Here is a 14,975-nt window from a genome sequence, read left to right on the forward strand (position 1 = left end):
GAGGGAATATTCTTAAATTTATAGAAACTTATTTCCTAAAAAACTGCCAATCGACTAGAATAGCTTAGATATTTATATTTTTATTATGTATTTTTCAATTTTAAAAATACATAAATACCTATACCAATCCCTGTCGTCTGTCTAATGGCTGTATTTCAAAGCACACTATTCCACTTGTTAAGTTAGGCAAATAAAACACTTCACTAAGCACATCGGTTCAATCGGTCACAGGTTATATAACATTATGTTTTATTTACGACACTTTGAAGTTGCGCACTCCTCTGAAAGGGTTAATTAGGCGAAAGATTCACACGACCGGTGAACCGAGTGATCGCGTTAAACAAATTAGAACATATTATTGAGCAAAGAACCCATTTATAACGTGACAAATATAACTTTTCAGTTAAAGAATAGATGATTTTTCGAATTTGAACCGTAACCCTATATTAATTAATGGCAAAATTTGAATACTGTTTTGCTTAATCTATTACAAAAACATATATTGGAATATTCCTGCTATTGATTAAGGACTGATAGGGATATAGACTTTAACGATATGCGCTCGTGTAACGATTAATATCTAAGTACTGTTGATGTGATACATTTATTGGCACGTTTTGGGGTTGACACTGACTCGTATGCCAGTATTTTATGAGACTCTTTTATGCCGTGCCGCGGCAACTCTGCACTACCTTGTGTGTACGAAGCGAATATCATTACATTATTATAATAATAATTTCATTTATCTTACTCCATATTTATTTATTGGTTTTCTTTAATTATAAATTATTTCCATTGCCAAAAATTTCGATATTTCACATCCGGCGAGCGTCCCATTACGACCACAACTTCATACATACATATATATTCGACTTTAACTTTTAAAATGGAGCAAAAATGTTCATAATTATTTTATGTGTAAATATAAATGATACGTCCTTTTTTTTAATTTTTTACTCATTTCATTTAAAGTCGTATTACAGTTAGTTTATTTTCTTTACCTGAACTTAATACCGAATGTCCTATAAGCTTGCAAGTTTTGGCTTACGAAGCTATTATTACAGTTGGCCCTCATCCAATGAAGGCTCCGTTCAATATTCTAATAAAATGATGAAACCACATTCCTGGTCCAGCTATTATATTTCCTTAGTCATTTTATTTAAAGAATTAAACAAAAAAGTCTATTAACAATGACTTTCTCGCGCTCGCGCAACATTCAAATTTCGATTGGATATATATACTATACTTGGCGGAGTGACGTCAGAATTTTATATGATGAAGACTAAATTATACGAGGCCCGCTGGAGTTGGTCCGTTCCATCATAGGTTTGTATAACAAAATATATCATACTGTATTTCTGTCTTTAAAAATCCTACTGCTGGGTTAAGATCTTCCGCATTTTGAGAAGAAGTATGTATGAAGTTTATTCCCTCGTGGCGCTCCAATGCTGGTTGGCGTATACACGTCTAACAGATTATGTCAATGCTTTCTTCACCGCTGAGATTAAAAACATTTTTCTATTTATGAAAATGCATATTGTTTTTTTTCGTACTTTATGAGATATTAAATTTTCAAGGGTTCTACTAGCTTAACATATTACTACTTTAACAAATAAGACGTAGGCCGTGGCCTAGCTCGCCCACGCCTGACGTTACCTTTATGTTTCATAAACTCGATGAGTTAATTCACTACATACCAGTAAATAGCACAATTAAACTGATTATATATATATATATATATATATATATATATAAAAATATATATGTATATATTATACAGTATAACCTTTAATATTCCTTAATAAAGAATCTTAACGGAAAATATTTCTTCATATCGGATAATTGAGCGCGTTCAGCCATAGCACTCCAATTCTATAATAATAAGTATAGACGTAACAAGAGTACATTTGAAACAAAAAGTCGTACATACATATTACTAAAATTCAGCGAAACCAATTAACATAATGTGCTTAAAATTTAATTAACCGCAGAAATGTTAGCCCACTGCCTCAAAACAAGCGATATTTTTTATATTTTCAATAACGTCATCTGCATAATCATAATTATTATGTACTCATATAAAATATTTCAGAGCCATGATGACCCAGTAGTTAGAACTCGTCTACCTTAATCAATGATTGCGGATTCGAGCCCAGGCAATCATTACTAAATTTTCGTGTGGTTAATGAGTGTTTATAATTCGAAAATAGCGTGAGGAAGTCTGCATGCAAATTATGTCAAACGTGTATCCACCTATCCGTATGGATGCGTGTTGGAATAAGCTCTAACCCTTTGCCCCAAACAAAGAAAAGCTCTTAACTCAGCGGGCAGCATTTACTGTCGGTTAATTTAAGTATAATATAATATGTATTTAAATAGATTATAAGGATTATTAATTATAATATGTAATTAAAGGAATTTCCCTTAATACCTTGTATAATTCCAAGTAGCCAAATACATATAAAAACAAAAACTATGCATTTACCAAGTCAATAATATTAAATTTTCAACTTAAAAGCAAAAATATTGTGCAGTGCCAATTTAATACTTACATAATAAAAGCTAGAAGTCTGTTAAACTTGAAGAGGACTGGAGATATAGGTAGGTAGGTACTATTCGCATGAATTCTTTGTCGCCGAGAGCGTGAAGCGATGGAGCCGTGTCGATTTGTCGGCAGGCTTTATTTCCGTCTGTCGCGTGGAAATATGATAGTGGTTATATTTTATTTTCAATATTCCCGTAATCGAAATAGAAACACCGATCTCTGGTTTGCGAAACGAGAATTTGTATTGTACACCTGAGGTTTTTAAAACGCTGCAACTGATTTTTCGGGACTGATTTTGCTACCACGTTAAACTAGCGTATATTTGATCGAAAAAACGTGCAATGCTATTTCGTTTCGAGGTTTGCTGATAAAAAAAAATACTAACAATGTATTCAATACATTCGGTATTTGATTTTATACTTAGTCTACACAAGTGTCGAATTAAATTATTAACACAATTTTAGTTTAAAATATACTTTTATATAGTGGGATCTTATTAAATCTTTTTGGTACAACGTTATAAGACTAAATTCTAATTGAAACTGTATTTGAGGAGACAAATAGGCCTTATACGTCGGACTTGTTTGATATACAATGAAAATAGTAGTAGTATACTATCAATGATTTAAAATATGTATGATATAATGCAACATTCAATTAATAATTATTATTAATAATTCGAAAGAAATCACACTAAGCTTCTGGGGAATGCTCATTCTGATTATTTAGTAATTCTATATGTTTATGAGTTATATATATTCGAAATCAGGATAAAAGCTGCATCGAGTACTATTTTTTCCGCTTTATACAATGCTTCTATTTTTAAAACAGAAGTCTTCTAAAACGACACTTTTTTCTCGAAACGTAAAGTTGAAAGGGCGAAAGTGACTTTGATGTGACTACTACGGTGTTTAAAAGACACAATAATTACACATTGCCTTTGAACCGACAATGTATTTGAATTGCGACGCCTCTATGATAAATTACACGAAATAGAATCAACTCGGCTATATATATGTAAAGAAAAAAATGTATTTTTCTTAAATTTAAATTCCGCGCATCAACCGTCATAAAACGCGCAGTGACATGATAAATTTGTTAGCCATGAAAAAAATTAAGAGAAGAGCTAGAAGCAATCTCGTGATTGTGAAAAGTAAAGTATCTTGTGATGAAGGAACAGACAGTGACGATTTACGCAAAACGGCTGGCAGGAGATGGAGCCGAAGAACGATCACAGTGGCGTGCAATTGCAGAGGCTTATGTCCAGCAGTGGACGAGAATGGGCTGATTGATTAATTAATTTAAGAAACAGACATTGTTCATAATAGCATTAAATATCGTTTCTCTTCTTACAAAGAAATTCAATTGTATTTGATTAGCTGTGTCGTCCTAATAAAAAAAAGAATATCAGAAAAAAATCTCATAGTAATTCATACGTACCACGTTAACAGAGCAGTAAGCGTCTTTCATATTGTATAGATCAGGATAAAAAATAATACGTATAACTACCTATTGTATGTAGGAAGAAAGGCAGCCATTCCATATTATAGGTACGCCCTTTCAATTATAGAAGTCAATTCGATCCTAGAAAGTATTGTTAGAAAATACCTACCAACAGGAAAACGGCACAATTAATGCATCTTGCTTATTATATACTACTTTTTTGAGCTTTATTTTTGTTTTTAAGGAGGAATTTAAATAGGATTTTAATTGTTAAATATAATTTGTATTAACATTATTGTTTAGTTTTTTTTTCAGATTGTGTTTTGGTCAGTAGCGTCTCTTTTCTTACCTTGTATATTTATAGATAATAAGTATGAATAATTTGCTTTTAATTATTTAAAAGTTAAGAAATAATTCGAAAACATAAATAAAACAATCTAAAACCAATCTTGGATGGTTGGATGCACAGTTGTCCATTATTTGTTTTATCATTTCGACATGCATACATTTTATATTTTTGTCTAAAAAATATGTTTAGTTTGTTCATTTATATTCTGAAAGTATTTAGAGTATCACTGATATCAGGGAACTTAAGTGTGACACTCGTTTAATAATGATTGCTATAAAAAAACAAGATGGCGCCTTTCTTAAATATAAAATTAGAACCATTATTTTGTCTCTGAATATTGTTTATAGATGTAGAAACGTTTGAAGAGCTAATTAATTTCACTAAATAGAATTTGATTTTAATATTTCCTTCATAATTAATATTTAATGAATGTAAAGATTTATAATTCTTGAAATTAAATCAATTTAAATTCTTTGAAAATTAAATAATTTAAAGAAAATATGCTAAAAATGTCCAACTATTTTTAATAAAACGCACATTGTAGTATTAGGTGTTGTAATATATAACTATTTATTTATCTGAATATTGAATTAACTATACCTGAATATTTATATAAAGGTATTGCTACTAAAGACAAGCTAATTTCAATATTGGTATTTCATAATGCTCTGTTAAACTTGTAGATCCCGACTTGATGGTTACTGGTTATTCGCTCCAGTTGACAGATTTAACTTTTATTAAATATTATTAGGATATCGAATTTCCACAATTTGTATTTTATTTTTAGATATCTTGGTCTAGATTTTAATATACCTACCGTACTTTATATCTTCAGATCACTCACTTATAAAATGAGAATTATTGTTTAGTTCTTTCAAATATTAGAATAATAATTACTAATACTGTTAAGTATTACTTGACCCGTTGATTTCTCTTAATATTTCTGGAACAGTAGAATATTTTTCGAAATAACATATTAAAATAAACTTAAAAAACAAAATTAAATATACGTGTTTATAATTTATAAGATTGTAATCAATGTGAATGTAGAGAAATGAATTATCATATATTTCTTTTCGTGGAGCTATCAATTCGATGACATTATTATTATTTTTTTATTATATATTAAATTGCTTTACTTTACATACTAATCAATGTTAATGTAGAGAACTGAATTATCATACTAAGCAATTTAATATATAAAAAAATAATGTCATCGAATTGATAGCTCCACGAAAAGAAATAACCTTCATTTTTTAACCTTAATAAATCATCAAATTAAATTAAAGCAATGCAAATACGTATAGACAAAATACCATCATTTATTTGACTCTTATAAAACAAATTAAACTCGAAAATCGAAAACCGATGTCATATTTAATCATACATTGCACTCATGTGCTTACGCCTACAATTATAAAGCGTCGTCAATAGCCGAGGTGACAATGAAGAAGAGTCTGTTAACCGGACCAACATGGCCCGTCGTGTTCATTATCTGGACAAAGCAGAGTGTTTTCCACGTTAAATTGAGTGTAGAGAGGCAATCCGAACTGGACGTCTGTTTCCGACACCGGCAGACAGATCGAGTTTTTTAATTTTTGGTCCTGCGTTCACACACACAGGTATGTGGAGTCTATCCACTGTTGTTTTTCTCTACGTTTTTCACATTGTGTTCGTTGCCAACTCCGCTTTTCAATTAGATACGTTCGATGTAACATAATATAAGGTTTGCAGTTAGCTTCATCTCGTTTGCGAATTGTAATAGGAGTATTTATAATTGCAAATAAAATTGCTTTTAATTCAAATAAATATATCAAGCAACTACCAAGGTCACGTACCTATATATGTTATAAGAAATAAAATGAATGCCAAATTACAATACAGCATTTAAAACCAATGTTAATAGTTTTAAATAGACGTTGATCGGAACTAAATTAGTCCGTTCCATTGAGAGCGCACTCCCTCGCGCCAGGGCACGGCTCATGAAATATTTACACCTCCAAAGTTTGATCTGCCCAGTCTACTCCGGCGACGTTAACTTTATACAGAAATATTTTATCGAAAATTTTATTTATACCAAAACATTAAAAAGTTATAATCCTTATTTTATATACAATTTAAACTACAAGTCTATTTTTCAGGCATAAGTTTTTAAATTATCAAATATTTTTAAAATATATTTGTAAAAAAATCTTCACGCTATTGTTACTCACAATGTAAAGTTTGACTGAATGAAATAAATTTTATAGGAAGCCATACGAAACAAAGTACGAAACAATCATTTTCATATATCATTTGTTTAAATGTGAGTTCAGTAAATTACTGCATGACGTCTCCCAAGATGACAAGACAATCCTCGATCCAGGATTCCGCCACCATCTTCACTTCATCAACCAACCTGGCCGAAGAGTAAACGCGTAAAGTAGTTAACCTTCTCCATTTGTAGATCTCTTCACTTTCGGACTCGTCTAATCCAAAGAACATGTCCTTCAACTTACGTGACCAACCCACTGACACTTCAGTCTTCTAATTAGGTGAGCTATATCGGAAACCCCAGTTCCTGTTTGGACAATCTCATTACTGATTTTATATGAAACTCCGAGCATATCTCGTTCATTGCATGCTGGCTGTCTCTTGATATATTTTACACACGCATATATATACGCACTCATTGTAAGTGATATAATTTAGTGCCTTGAAATAACTTACATAACTTGCAATATACAATACTGCCTTCCTTTTTCCGTTTTATTTTTTTATCAAGGTGAATATATTTTTTTATGTATGTTTATATCTTGCCGATTGCCATAGTGAGTTCTCATTTGCCTTGAGGATTAAGAATTTTTTAAATGTCACCTCGATAAACTTTTAACTCGTTTTTTAAGTTAATTGTCGTTATGTATAGAGCTATTTAAATTATCAGTATCTACTAATAAAACAGAAATTATGCATGTCTGTTTTTTCGTTGAAAAATGAAAACTAGGTACAAAAATTTAGAGGCGGCAATTCTCTATATCTTATATTTTCATCAATGTTGTAGATTTTTTGAGATAAATCCCATTATATAAACGTAGTCAGACAGAAAATTGTCGGTTAGGGCGCTTTTGAAGAGATCTCTGATATAAACGATAAACGAAAATGATGAATGAAAAATTTGTAAATCTCTAGAACGTCTATAAAAACGATAAAGACAATGTATATCTTCAACTTACTTGTCTTTTATCAACCACTGAGCAACCAAATCTTGTGTTTAAAAAGTGATTTTGCTCACTTTTTAAACTCTTAGCTCGTATGTCAACTCTTAGCTCGATTTCTGTATCAGAAGAATTGTATTTGTGTTTTGTATTAATTATAACAAGATTCGTAGCTTAAGATAGTGATTGAAAGTATTAGTCGATGAAATAGCATCACAATTAGAAGTAATCTAATTTTTAAGTCTAGAAGCAGAACGTAGTATGTATTACTTAAAATCTATATAGAAGCGATGGTAAGCGAGACGTTTTTAAATATTTGTAAAATCTTTATAAAACACTAAATAAATAAATATTGGACAACATCACATACAACACTGATACTTTTATGTAAACAACGACAGCCTTGTTATGTGTCATCGCTACGCACACCAACATACACTAAGAGCATAATTAGATTTCACTTGAACATACAACAGATTGATCGCTAAAACTTAAATTATATTGCTCTAAGCCATTAATCCGATTAAGAATCAAAGATTAGTTCTTACTGAGAAGTCACGTGTTGAATAAAACTCAAGCATAATTTATTCATTTATTGCACAACCCTCATTTACTTGTTTAATCTATAGGATCCCAAAGACCTAATAAATATCAAAAAAGCTTTTTAAATTTTGAGACATTATTATCAACTGCCTATGCAGTTACCTTACCTTGATCAGAATATGTTAAAATTTTTGTTACATTACTCGATCAAGGTATACAAGTTGTTTAAAAAGTAACCATACGTGTATATTAATAATTTATTACACTGTATTAATAATAATTAACATGATTTAAGACCCAAATGCATGTTGACATTGTATTTGTTAAATTTAAATATTATCTTTACAACTTTCATAATTTAAACTTAAACCTAGGTAGGTAATTAGGTACATAGTAGCTATTTTTTCATCGAATTAATATTATATTTAATGAAATCTATTCACAACCGATAACATCTTAGTTTATTTGTTCAGCGTTAGGTAGTAGCATAAAAGTAATGACTAATAACAAGACGACTATTGATGCTATAAACACAACATATACAACAATTTAAAACAAAATCAGTCATAACTTAATGTTTAATTTTAGAAAATAACAATTGAAAATTTATGGATATCTAAATATTGGGCAACTTTATCAATGCCATATTATCAAATGCAATGTCATTTATTTCTTAAGTTTTCTAAAATATTTATCACAGGTTCGTTAATTACAGTATTCACACGAGAACCATAAACAAATTCAAGGTGTGTGAATTGAACAGATTCCTTTATATTAATGACTTTGTCTACCGTCTTTAGTTTGCTTTTCAATGTGTCAACATCATCTTTGTCACAAAACCAATCGATTTCACTAACAACAAGAGTCATCGGTACACTTATCAGCGAAACATTGTATTCGGGTGGCGACAATGAAGCGTAAACTTTTTTATTTTTTTCGATTCCATAGTCATATCTTTGAAACCTTTTCCTTGCATGTCCCTGAATAAAATGAAAAAATACTTTTGCCGACGAACCCGCCGGTATGTGACTAGTTATAACGGGCAAACGATCTGTCAGTAAATTAGTCAGTTTTTTTACACCAAATTGTATATAATATTCTAATTCACATAACAATCTTAAAGGCGAATTTACTCGACACACGGTAGCGTGGAATTTACTGAATTTATAATTATAAGGGAAAACTTCGTACACTTTTTTATTTTCAGCATACAATGTCAAATTTTCTAAGTTTCGAGAAAAAAAATTAATTAATGGAAACTTTATGTGTTTTATCCAAGCCACCGGTGCTAATAATATAGCATGATCAATCAAAGAATTGTATTCGGCTAACATACTGCACATCACAAAAAATACGGTTGTTCCTTGTGAAAATCCAATATATGTCAGTTTTGGACGACGTGTTATATTAAGTATGTGATCTATAGTAGCAGGTAGATCTAGTATCCCTATTTCCTCGTAACTAAAGTCCCAGTACTGCTTTTGGCTAATTCTTCTGGGGTTCTCGTTACTGTATCTATTACCTCTTGCATTAAATAACCAAACATCAAATCCGGCATCTGCTAATAAATATGCTAGAGAGTGTTTCGGTCCCAGCACCAGCCAGCAATCCGAAGTGTCACCAATTCCATGAACCAGCATGACCGGTGGCCCTTTCCTTGGTATACGGAAACTTCTTAATTTGTATCCGTCTTTAGTAATTATGACATGCTCTTCTGTGGGATAATTATATTTTTGTAACAGTTGCACTGAATTAAGGAACACGTCGGAACTTTGATTACTTCCTCTATTCGCTTTTCCAGTATTATTGTAACTGATGAAACAAGTTACACCACTAATGTTTAAAAAAAACAACACAAGCCACGATTTTTTTCCGTACAAAATATTCATTTTGATAACGAGCCGTATTAATACAAGTTACCGGAATCGCGAAGCTTAAGGTAATGACACCGAATGGCCAAAGTCAATGTTAGTATGTTGATAAATTCATGAAAAAAAAACTGGTTGATCTTGATATCGAACTTGGCAATGGAGTCGATGACCATCGGTTAATAATATTCGAAGTTTGTCAATGAAAATATAGTATACAGTTAAAACGATGGTGTAATTCGTATAAACATAGTTATTATGAACCGATTTGAAAGATAAACATACTATACTACTGACATTGTATCGTAACTGATATATTTTTTAATTATTTCAAGGGAAGGGTTTTCATATATGTCATTTGTTTTTATAATTCATCTTGTACTCAACGTTAAAAAAAAACACAGTGAGGAACAGCATGCCGTAAACAAAAATATGTCTAATGCGTGTTAATATAAGCTCTGATCCTTCTCATCAAAAGGTAGGGACGCGATAGCCCAGTAGTGGGATATTTCTAGGTAGTTACTTTATAATATAATTGACAATATATCAATGTTAATTCGATGTCTTCGCCGATTGCCAATTTATTTTAATAAATTAACTCGAGTAATTTAGAAGGACCAATTCCACAGCTGAGGATGAAAGACTACTTTCATTTTACTTAATTTAAAGGACGCATTATTATATATGACTGTACTGCAATAATTAATATATAACATATTTTAAGGCGTATTAATTAAAGTTTGCAACGTAAGTATATATATATATATATATATCCTTTATTGTTTATATTCGGTTGAATATCGAATACTGAAAGACGCAAGTAAAAAATACGAAAACACAGTTTATTAATTATGTAGCTTTTAATAATGCTTAAGATAAATACATTACCGTTTCTAGAAAGCGTAATTTATCTCTCTATTTATCTTAACACCATTGAAAAGCCACATATTATTTGTTTCTTTTTTCAATGAGAACAAAACAGTTTAACTTATAACCTAGGTTGTGATGCTTGGGTATTATTTTTATAACAAAACAGTGCTTATTTATTTATGTTATTAATTTCAGTTATAGATTTGAAAATTAAAATAAACTACTATTTTTTTTTAATATTTTCTAGCTGTAGGTTTCGTCCCATTTTAGTAGTTGGTCGTCGAGTTAGATATAAATTAACCCACATATGTTCTTTTTGGTGGTTCAATGATTAAAAGATTCAATGAAAAGCTTCGACCGTAAAACAATAATAGACATACAAACGGAGTTACTTTAGCATTTACTATATTAGACGATTGCGATTTGTGACGTACGTACGACACAACATAGATGTAGTATCGACAAAATTCGTAAAACCGATCACACTTTTGATTTGATTTGATGTGAATATGATATTTACACAAACGTAATAACTTGTAATATCATATGACCTAGTATATTCGTCAATTTGACACGTCGATCTACATGAACTTGCTTTCTCGGTTTGAACTGACACGAGAATCTATAGCGACGAATAACGCGATAGGGAGCTATTTCTATTGGTCGGTTTTATTTTCATTTCATTGCATTTTCCGATGTTACATCTAATTTGTATCGTAGTATACGTACATATATAATCTGTCCGAATAGCTCCACCGAATATTCGGTGTTAGTTTAAAGGCCGAATATATTTATGTTGCAGTACAAAATTTAATTAGTTACTTACTGATTTAATTACCTAGTTAACATTATGCATTTATTCGCGTCGGATGATATTATTCTGTATAGACTATTATTAGATACGAGTATAAAAAGAAAATAAATGATCACGGAAATATAATATTTATAGACTTAGAATACTTATGTAGTACAACAATTACTTACCTATATCAACGCATATTTGACCTCAAAACTAGGAAGTTCATATTCATTGCACATATAACATACACACTCCGGATCTAAAAACGATTATAATCTTACTAATAGAACAATTTATAATATTGAACTAACGACTTAAATATCACGTAAGTATGACCAACAACTACTTCATAATTTATTAGAAAAGCAAACATTCTTAATTCAAATTTTAAAAGCCAAGTTCACAGTGATGTTTAAATATAAAATACTAGCTCAATGACCTTTCAAAAAAAATACCTTGAAAATTTACTAAATCAGGAAGTTATTGGCCGCTTAGTTACGCGATCACGTTTAAATGACATAATAAAATTTGTATATGTACACGATAATATATGCAATCAATGCTGGATTATCCATTAGAATTTAAATGATTTTTGACTTGCCAAGAGGCATCGACTAGAGCCAAAGGCAGATCAAAACTTTGAAAATTATTCCACAAAATCCTATTTGAATTGGGCGATGATATATGTTCGTAGGTAATAAAGTAAAGATTGTAATTATAAAATTCGGGTTGTTAGAAAATATACATTTTAGAAAGTTGGAAAAGGGTAACGGGACCGAGAAGTACATGGCTTACGACATGGTTAATCAACCCCGGCTGTTTTAGGAATTTTACTTTTATCTTATCGTGCGTATAAACCTATAAGTCTTTTATAAACGTAACACGATGACCTAACTTGCAGATTGACGAGGTCGTCGTAGTTTGTATATTAATAAAAATATTCTATCAAGGATAATTAATTCTGGGGCCTGGTACTAGAAAACCAATATCAATAACCTTTACTTTTGGTAATCTAGTATTGGTGCGCCAGTCGACACAGCGCACCAGCCCTGAGTGAGTGTGCCGCGTGAGAGCCTCGGAGGCACCCTTGCCGGCGTCTATGGGTGGAGACCATCGCTGTCAAGATCATCAACAAAACGCTCGGCTGTGAGACGTGTTGGTCGGAGATGCGCTCCTTCTGCGAAAACGTGATGTCGCAGAAGGAAGCCGCGAAGCGGGAGCGGGAAGAGGATGCCGACCGTTAAGGCGTCACGGTATCATACGTAAGCAATCCCGTGGTGCCCGCCGTGAAGAGGGTACCGCTGGTTTTTAGTGGGTAAACCCGGGTTTTACCTAGGCGCAGTCGGCGACTAAGGAACCGGGGAGTCCCACACAACCTCCAACTTTCCATCACGGAGGGGCAGCGCGTGACACGTTTTTCAAGCGAAAAAAAATAAAACTTGATATTAAATATATCGTTAGAGTAGTTATGGTCATTGCAGAATTATCTACATTGTTGTTTAATGGGCTGTTAATCATATTGCAGCCTTACAAATTATACTATTAGTAGCTTAGATAAATTAATTAAAAAAATCTTCTTTAAAGTCAAGCTCATTTATACAATTTTTTCCCCGGTAAAAAATCACGTCATGGTTACCATAAATGCATGATCATCGGAACCAAGATGTAAAATTTCATAGGATAAAAAAGGGTTCTAATTCGACTTCAAGATTTTATGTAACAAAGAAAAGTATAATTAAATGTAACCTTATTAAATAAAATATTAAACTATTCACACAATGTAATTAATGATAATAATGATGAATAAGCAGTATTTTTTTTTTTATTACTAGCTGACCATCTTTGGTCGTCTTCGGAACATTTTAGTTATACCTAAATACCTAAAATGTTACCCACAGAGAAGGCAAACTATATTCTTAAATTGAGGATTTTCAATTTTTAAATATTTCGATTTAACATGGCAATTAGAAGTGAATGTATAAAATAATGAACAATGAACTAATTACTTTCATTTGTTTGTAAGCAAATAGAATTACGATGAACGATAACCTACAATCGTCACCTAGCGAGGGTTAGCGAAATGTTATTGTAAAGTTTACGGCATTGTTTGAACCGTTATTGTAAACAAATTCAAACAATTATCAATGAGGTATTGAATACCTTCTTTATTAAAACGATTGTGAGCGTGATTAACGTTCATTCAACGTTTATAGTTTTTACACTGAAGTTCACGCACAAAATGCTGCAGGTAGGTGTATTTTAAAAAATGTTACTCTAGTCGTTTCTATCTTGAAAGTTCTTAATGATTATATTAAATTATTTTTAGTCTTAAAACAGAAAATTTTACATATCTTAAACTTGCCGGCTTCTCAATATTTATGTACCCATAATTACGTTTAATAATGTAATTTGTACAAAGCTTCAAAGCTTCATATCTTATCAAAACAGATATGCAAAAAATGTTGCGTTATTTAAGAACACCTATTTCAACAATCGGTGGTGCATCGACAATAGGTAGGGTTTAGTTATCAGCTTTTATAGGTAGCTACTAAGGGAACTTTTCAAGGATTGCGAGCCAAATATACACGAGTAACTTAATTCGGATGAATGTAGGCTAAATTGACTACGGCATAGGCTGGTATAACAAATTAACTTTACCGTCTGACATTTTTGAACGCCAACCATTTCGATTGTATTAAAAAAAAGAATAGATGACTTATGAACTTTAATTGAAATAAACCTATTAGAACAAACATTTATCTAGAGTGAAATAGTAAATTGAATGTCCTCTATCGTGAACGTCAATTCACTTAAAGGAGTCGATCACGCTCGCTTGCTACTAAAAGCTACTAAAAGCCCTCCATAAAAGCAATAATTAAATTGGCGTAAAGCAATTTAGTAAGGCGAAGCCGTGGAAGGTGCTATGGCGAACCTATGTCTGTGCAGCATCACTTAGTGAGTAAAACGTATTATTTTACATCATAATATGTGTCAATTTTTCTGGATGATTTATTTTTAGCTCATTGCGTTATAAATCTCCTGTATTTTTTATAATATTTATTACGTTCTCGATTTTATTTGTATATTATAATTAAACTAATAAGATAACCATCAAGAAGTGGATTTGAGAAGACGGTCATTTGTATAGTAAACTTCTATAGTGACTATTTATAAAATAATATGAATCAATGACCAGTAACAAAATAAGTAGTTATATTCTATCGATTTTACGGTTATACAGAAAATTAATTAAATATAATCGGACTTTGTCTTCGTACCCTGGACACAATATTAATATATAATAATATATAATATAAATTTTGAGGCAACAAGAGAAGAAAAACAAAAAAAGGAATTAAATTAA

General features: G+C 31.2%; 1 protein-coding gene across 1 annotated transcript; it reads right to left on the reverse strand.

Moving 5' to 3' along the window:
• Nucleotides 1-8,721: 8,721 nt before the first annotated feature.
• LOC124532487 (lipase 1-like) lies at nt 8,722-10,196 on the reverse strand. Its single transcript, XM_047107396.1, has one exon. The coding sequence runs from the start codon at nt 9,961-9,963 to the stop codon at nt 8,737-8,739; it is 1,227 nt and encodes a 408-aa protein (XP_046963352.1). The 5' UTR covers nt 9,964-10,196; the 3' UTR covers nt 8,722-8,736.
• Nucleotides 10,197-14,975: the final 4,779 nt, after the last annotated feature.

Source organism: Vanessa cardui, chromosome 9 (assembly GCF_905220365.1).
Source record: "Vanessa cardui chromosome 9, ilVanCard2.1, whole genome shotgun sequence".
In the NCBI taxonomy this organism is placed as follows: Eukaryota; Metazoa; Arthropoda; class Insecta; order Lepidoptera; family Nymphalidae; genus Vanessa; species Vanessa cardui.

Bases quoted from the DNA above. Each gene is read 5' to 3' on its own strand.
- LOC124532487 (XM_047107396.1), bottom strand. From the start codon at position 9,963: ATGAATATTTTGTACGGAAAAAAATCGTGGCTTGTGTTGTTTTTTTTA.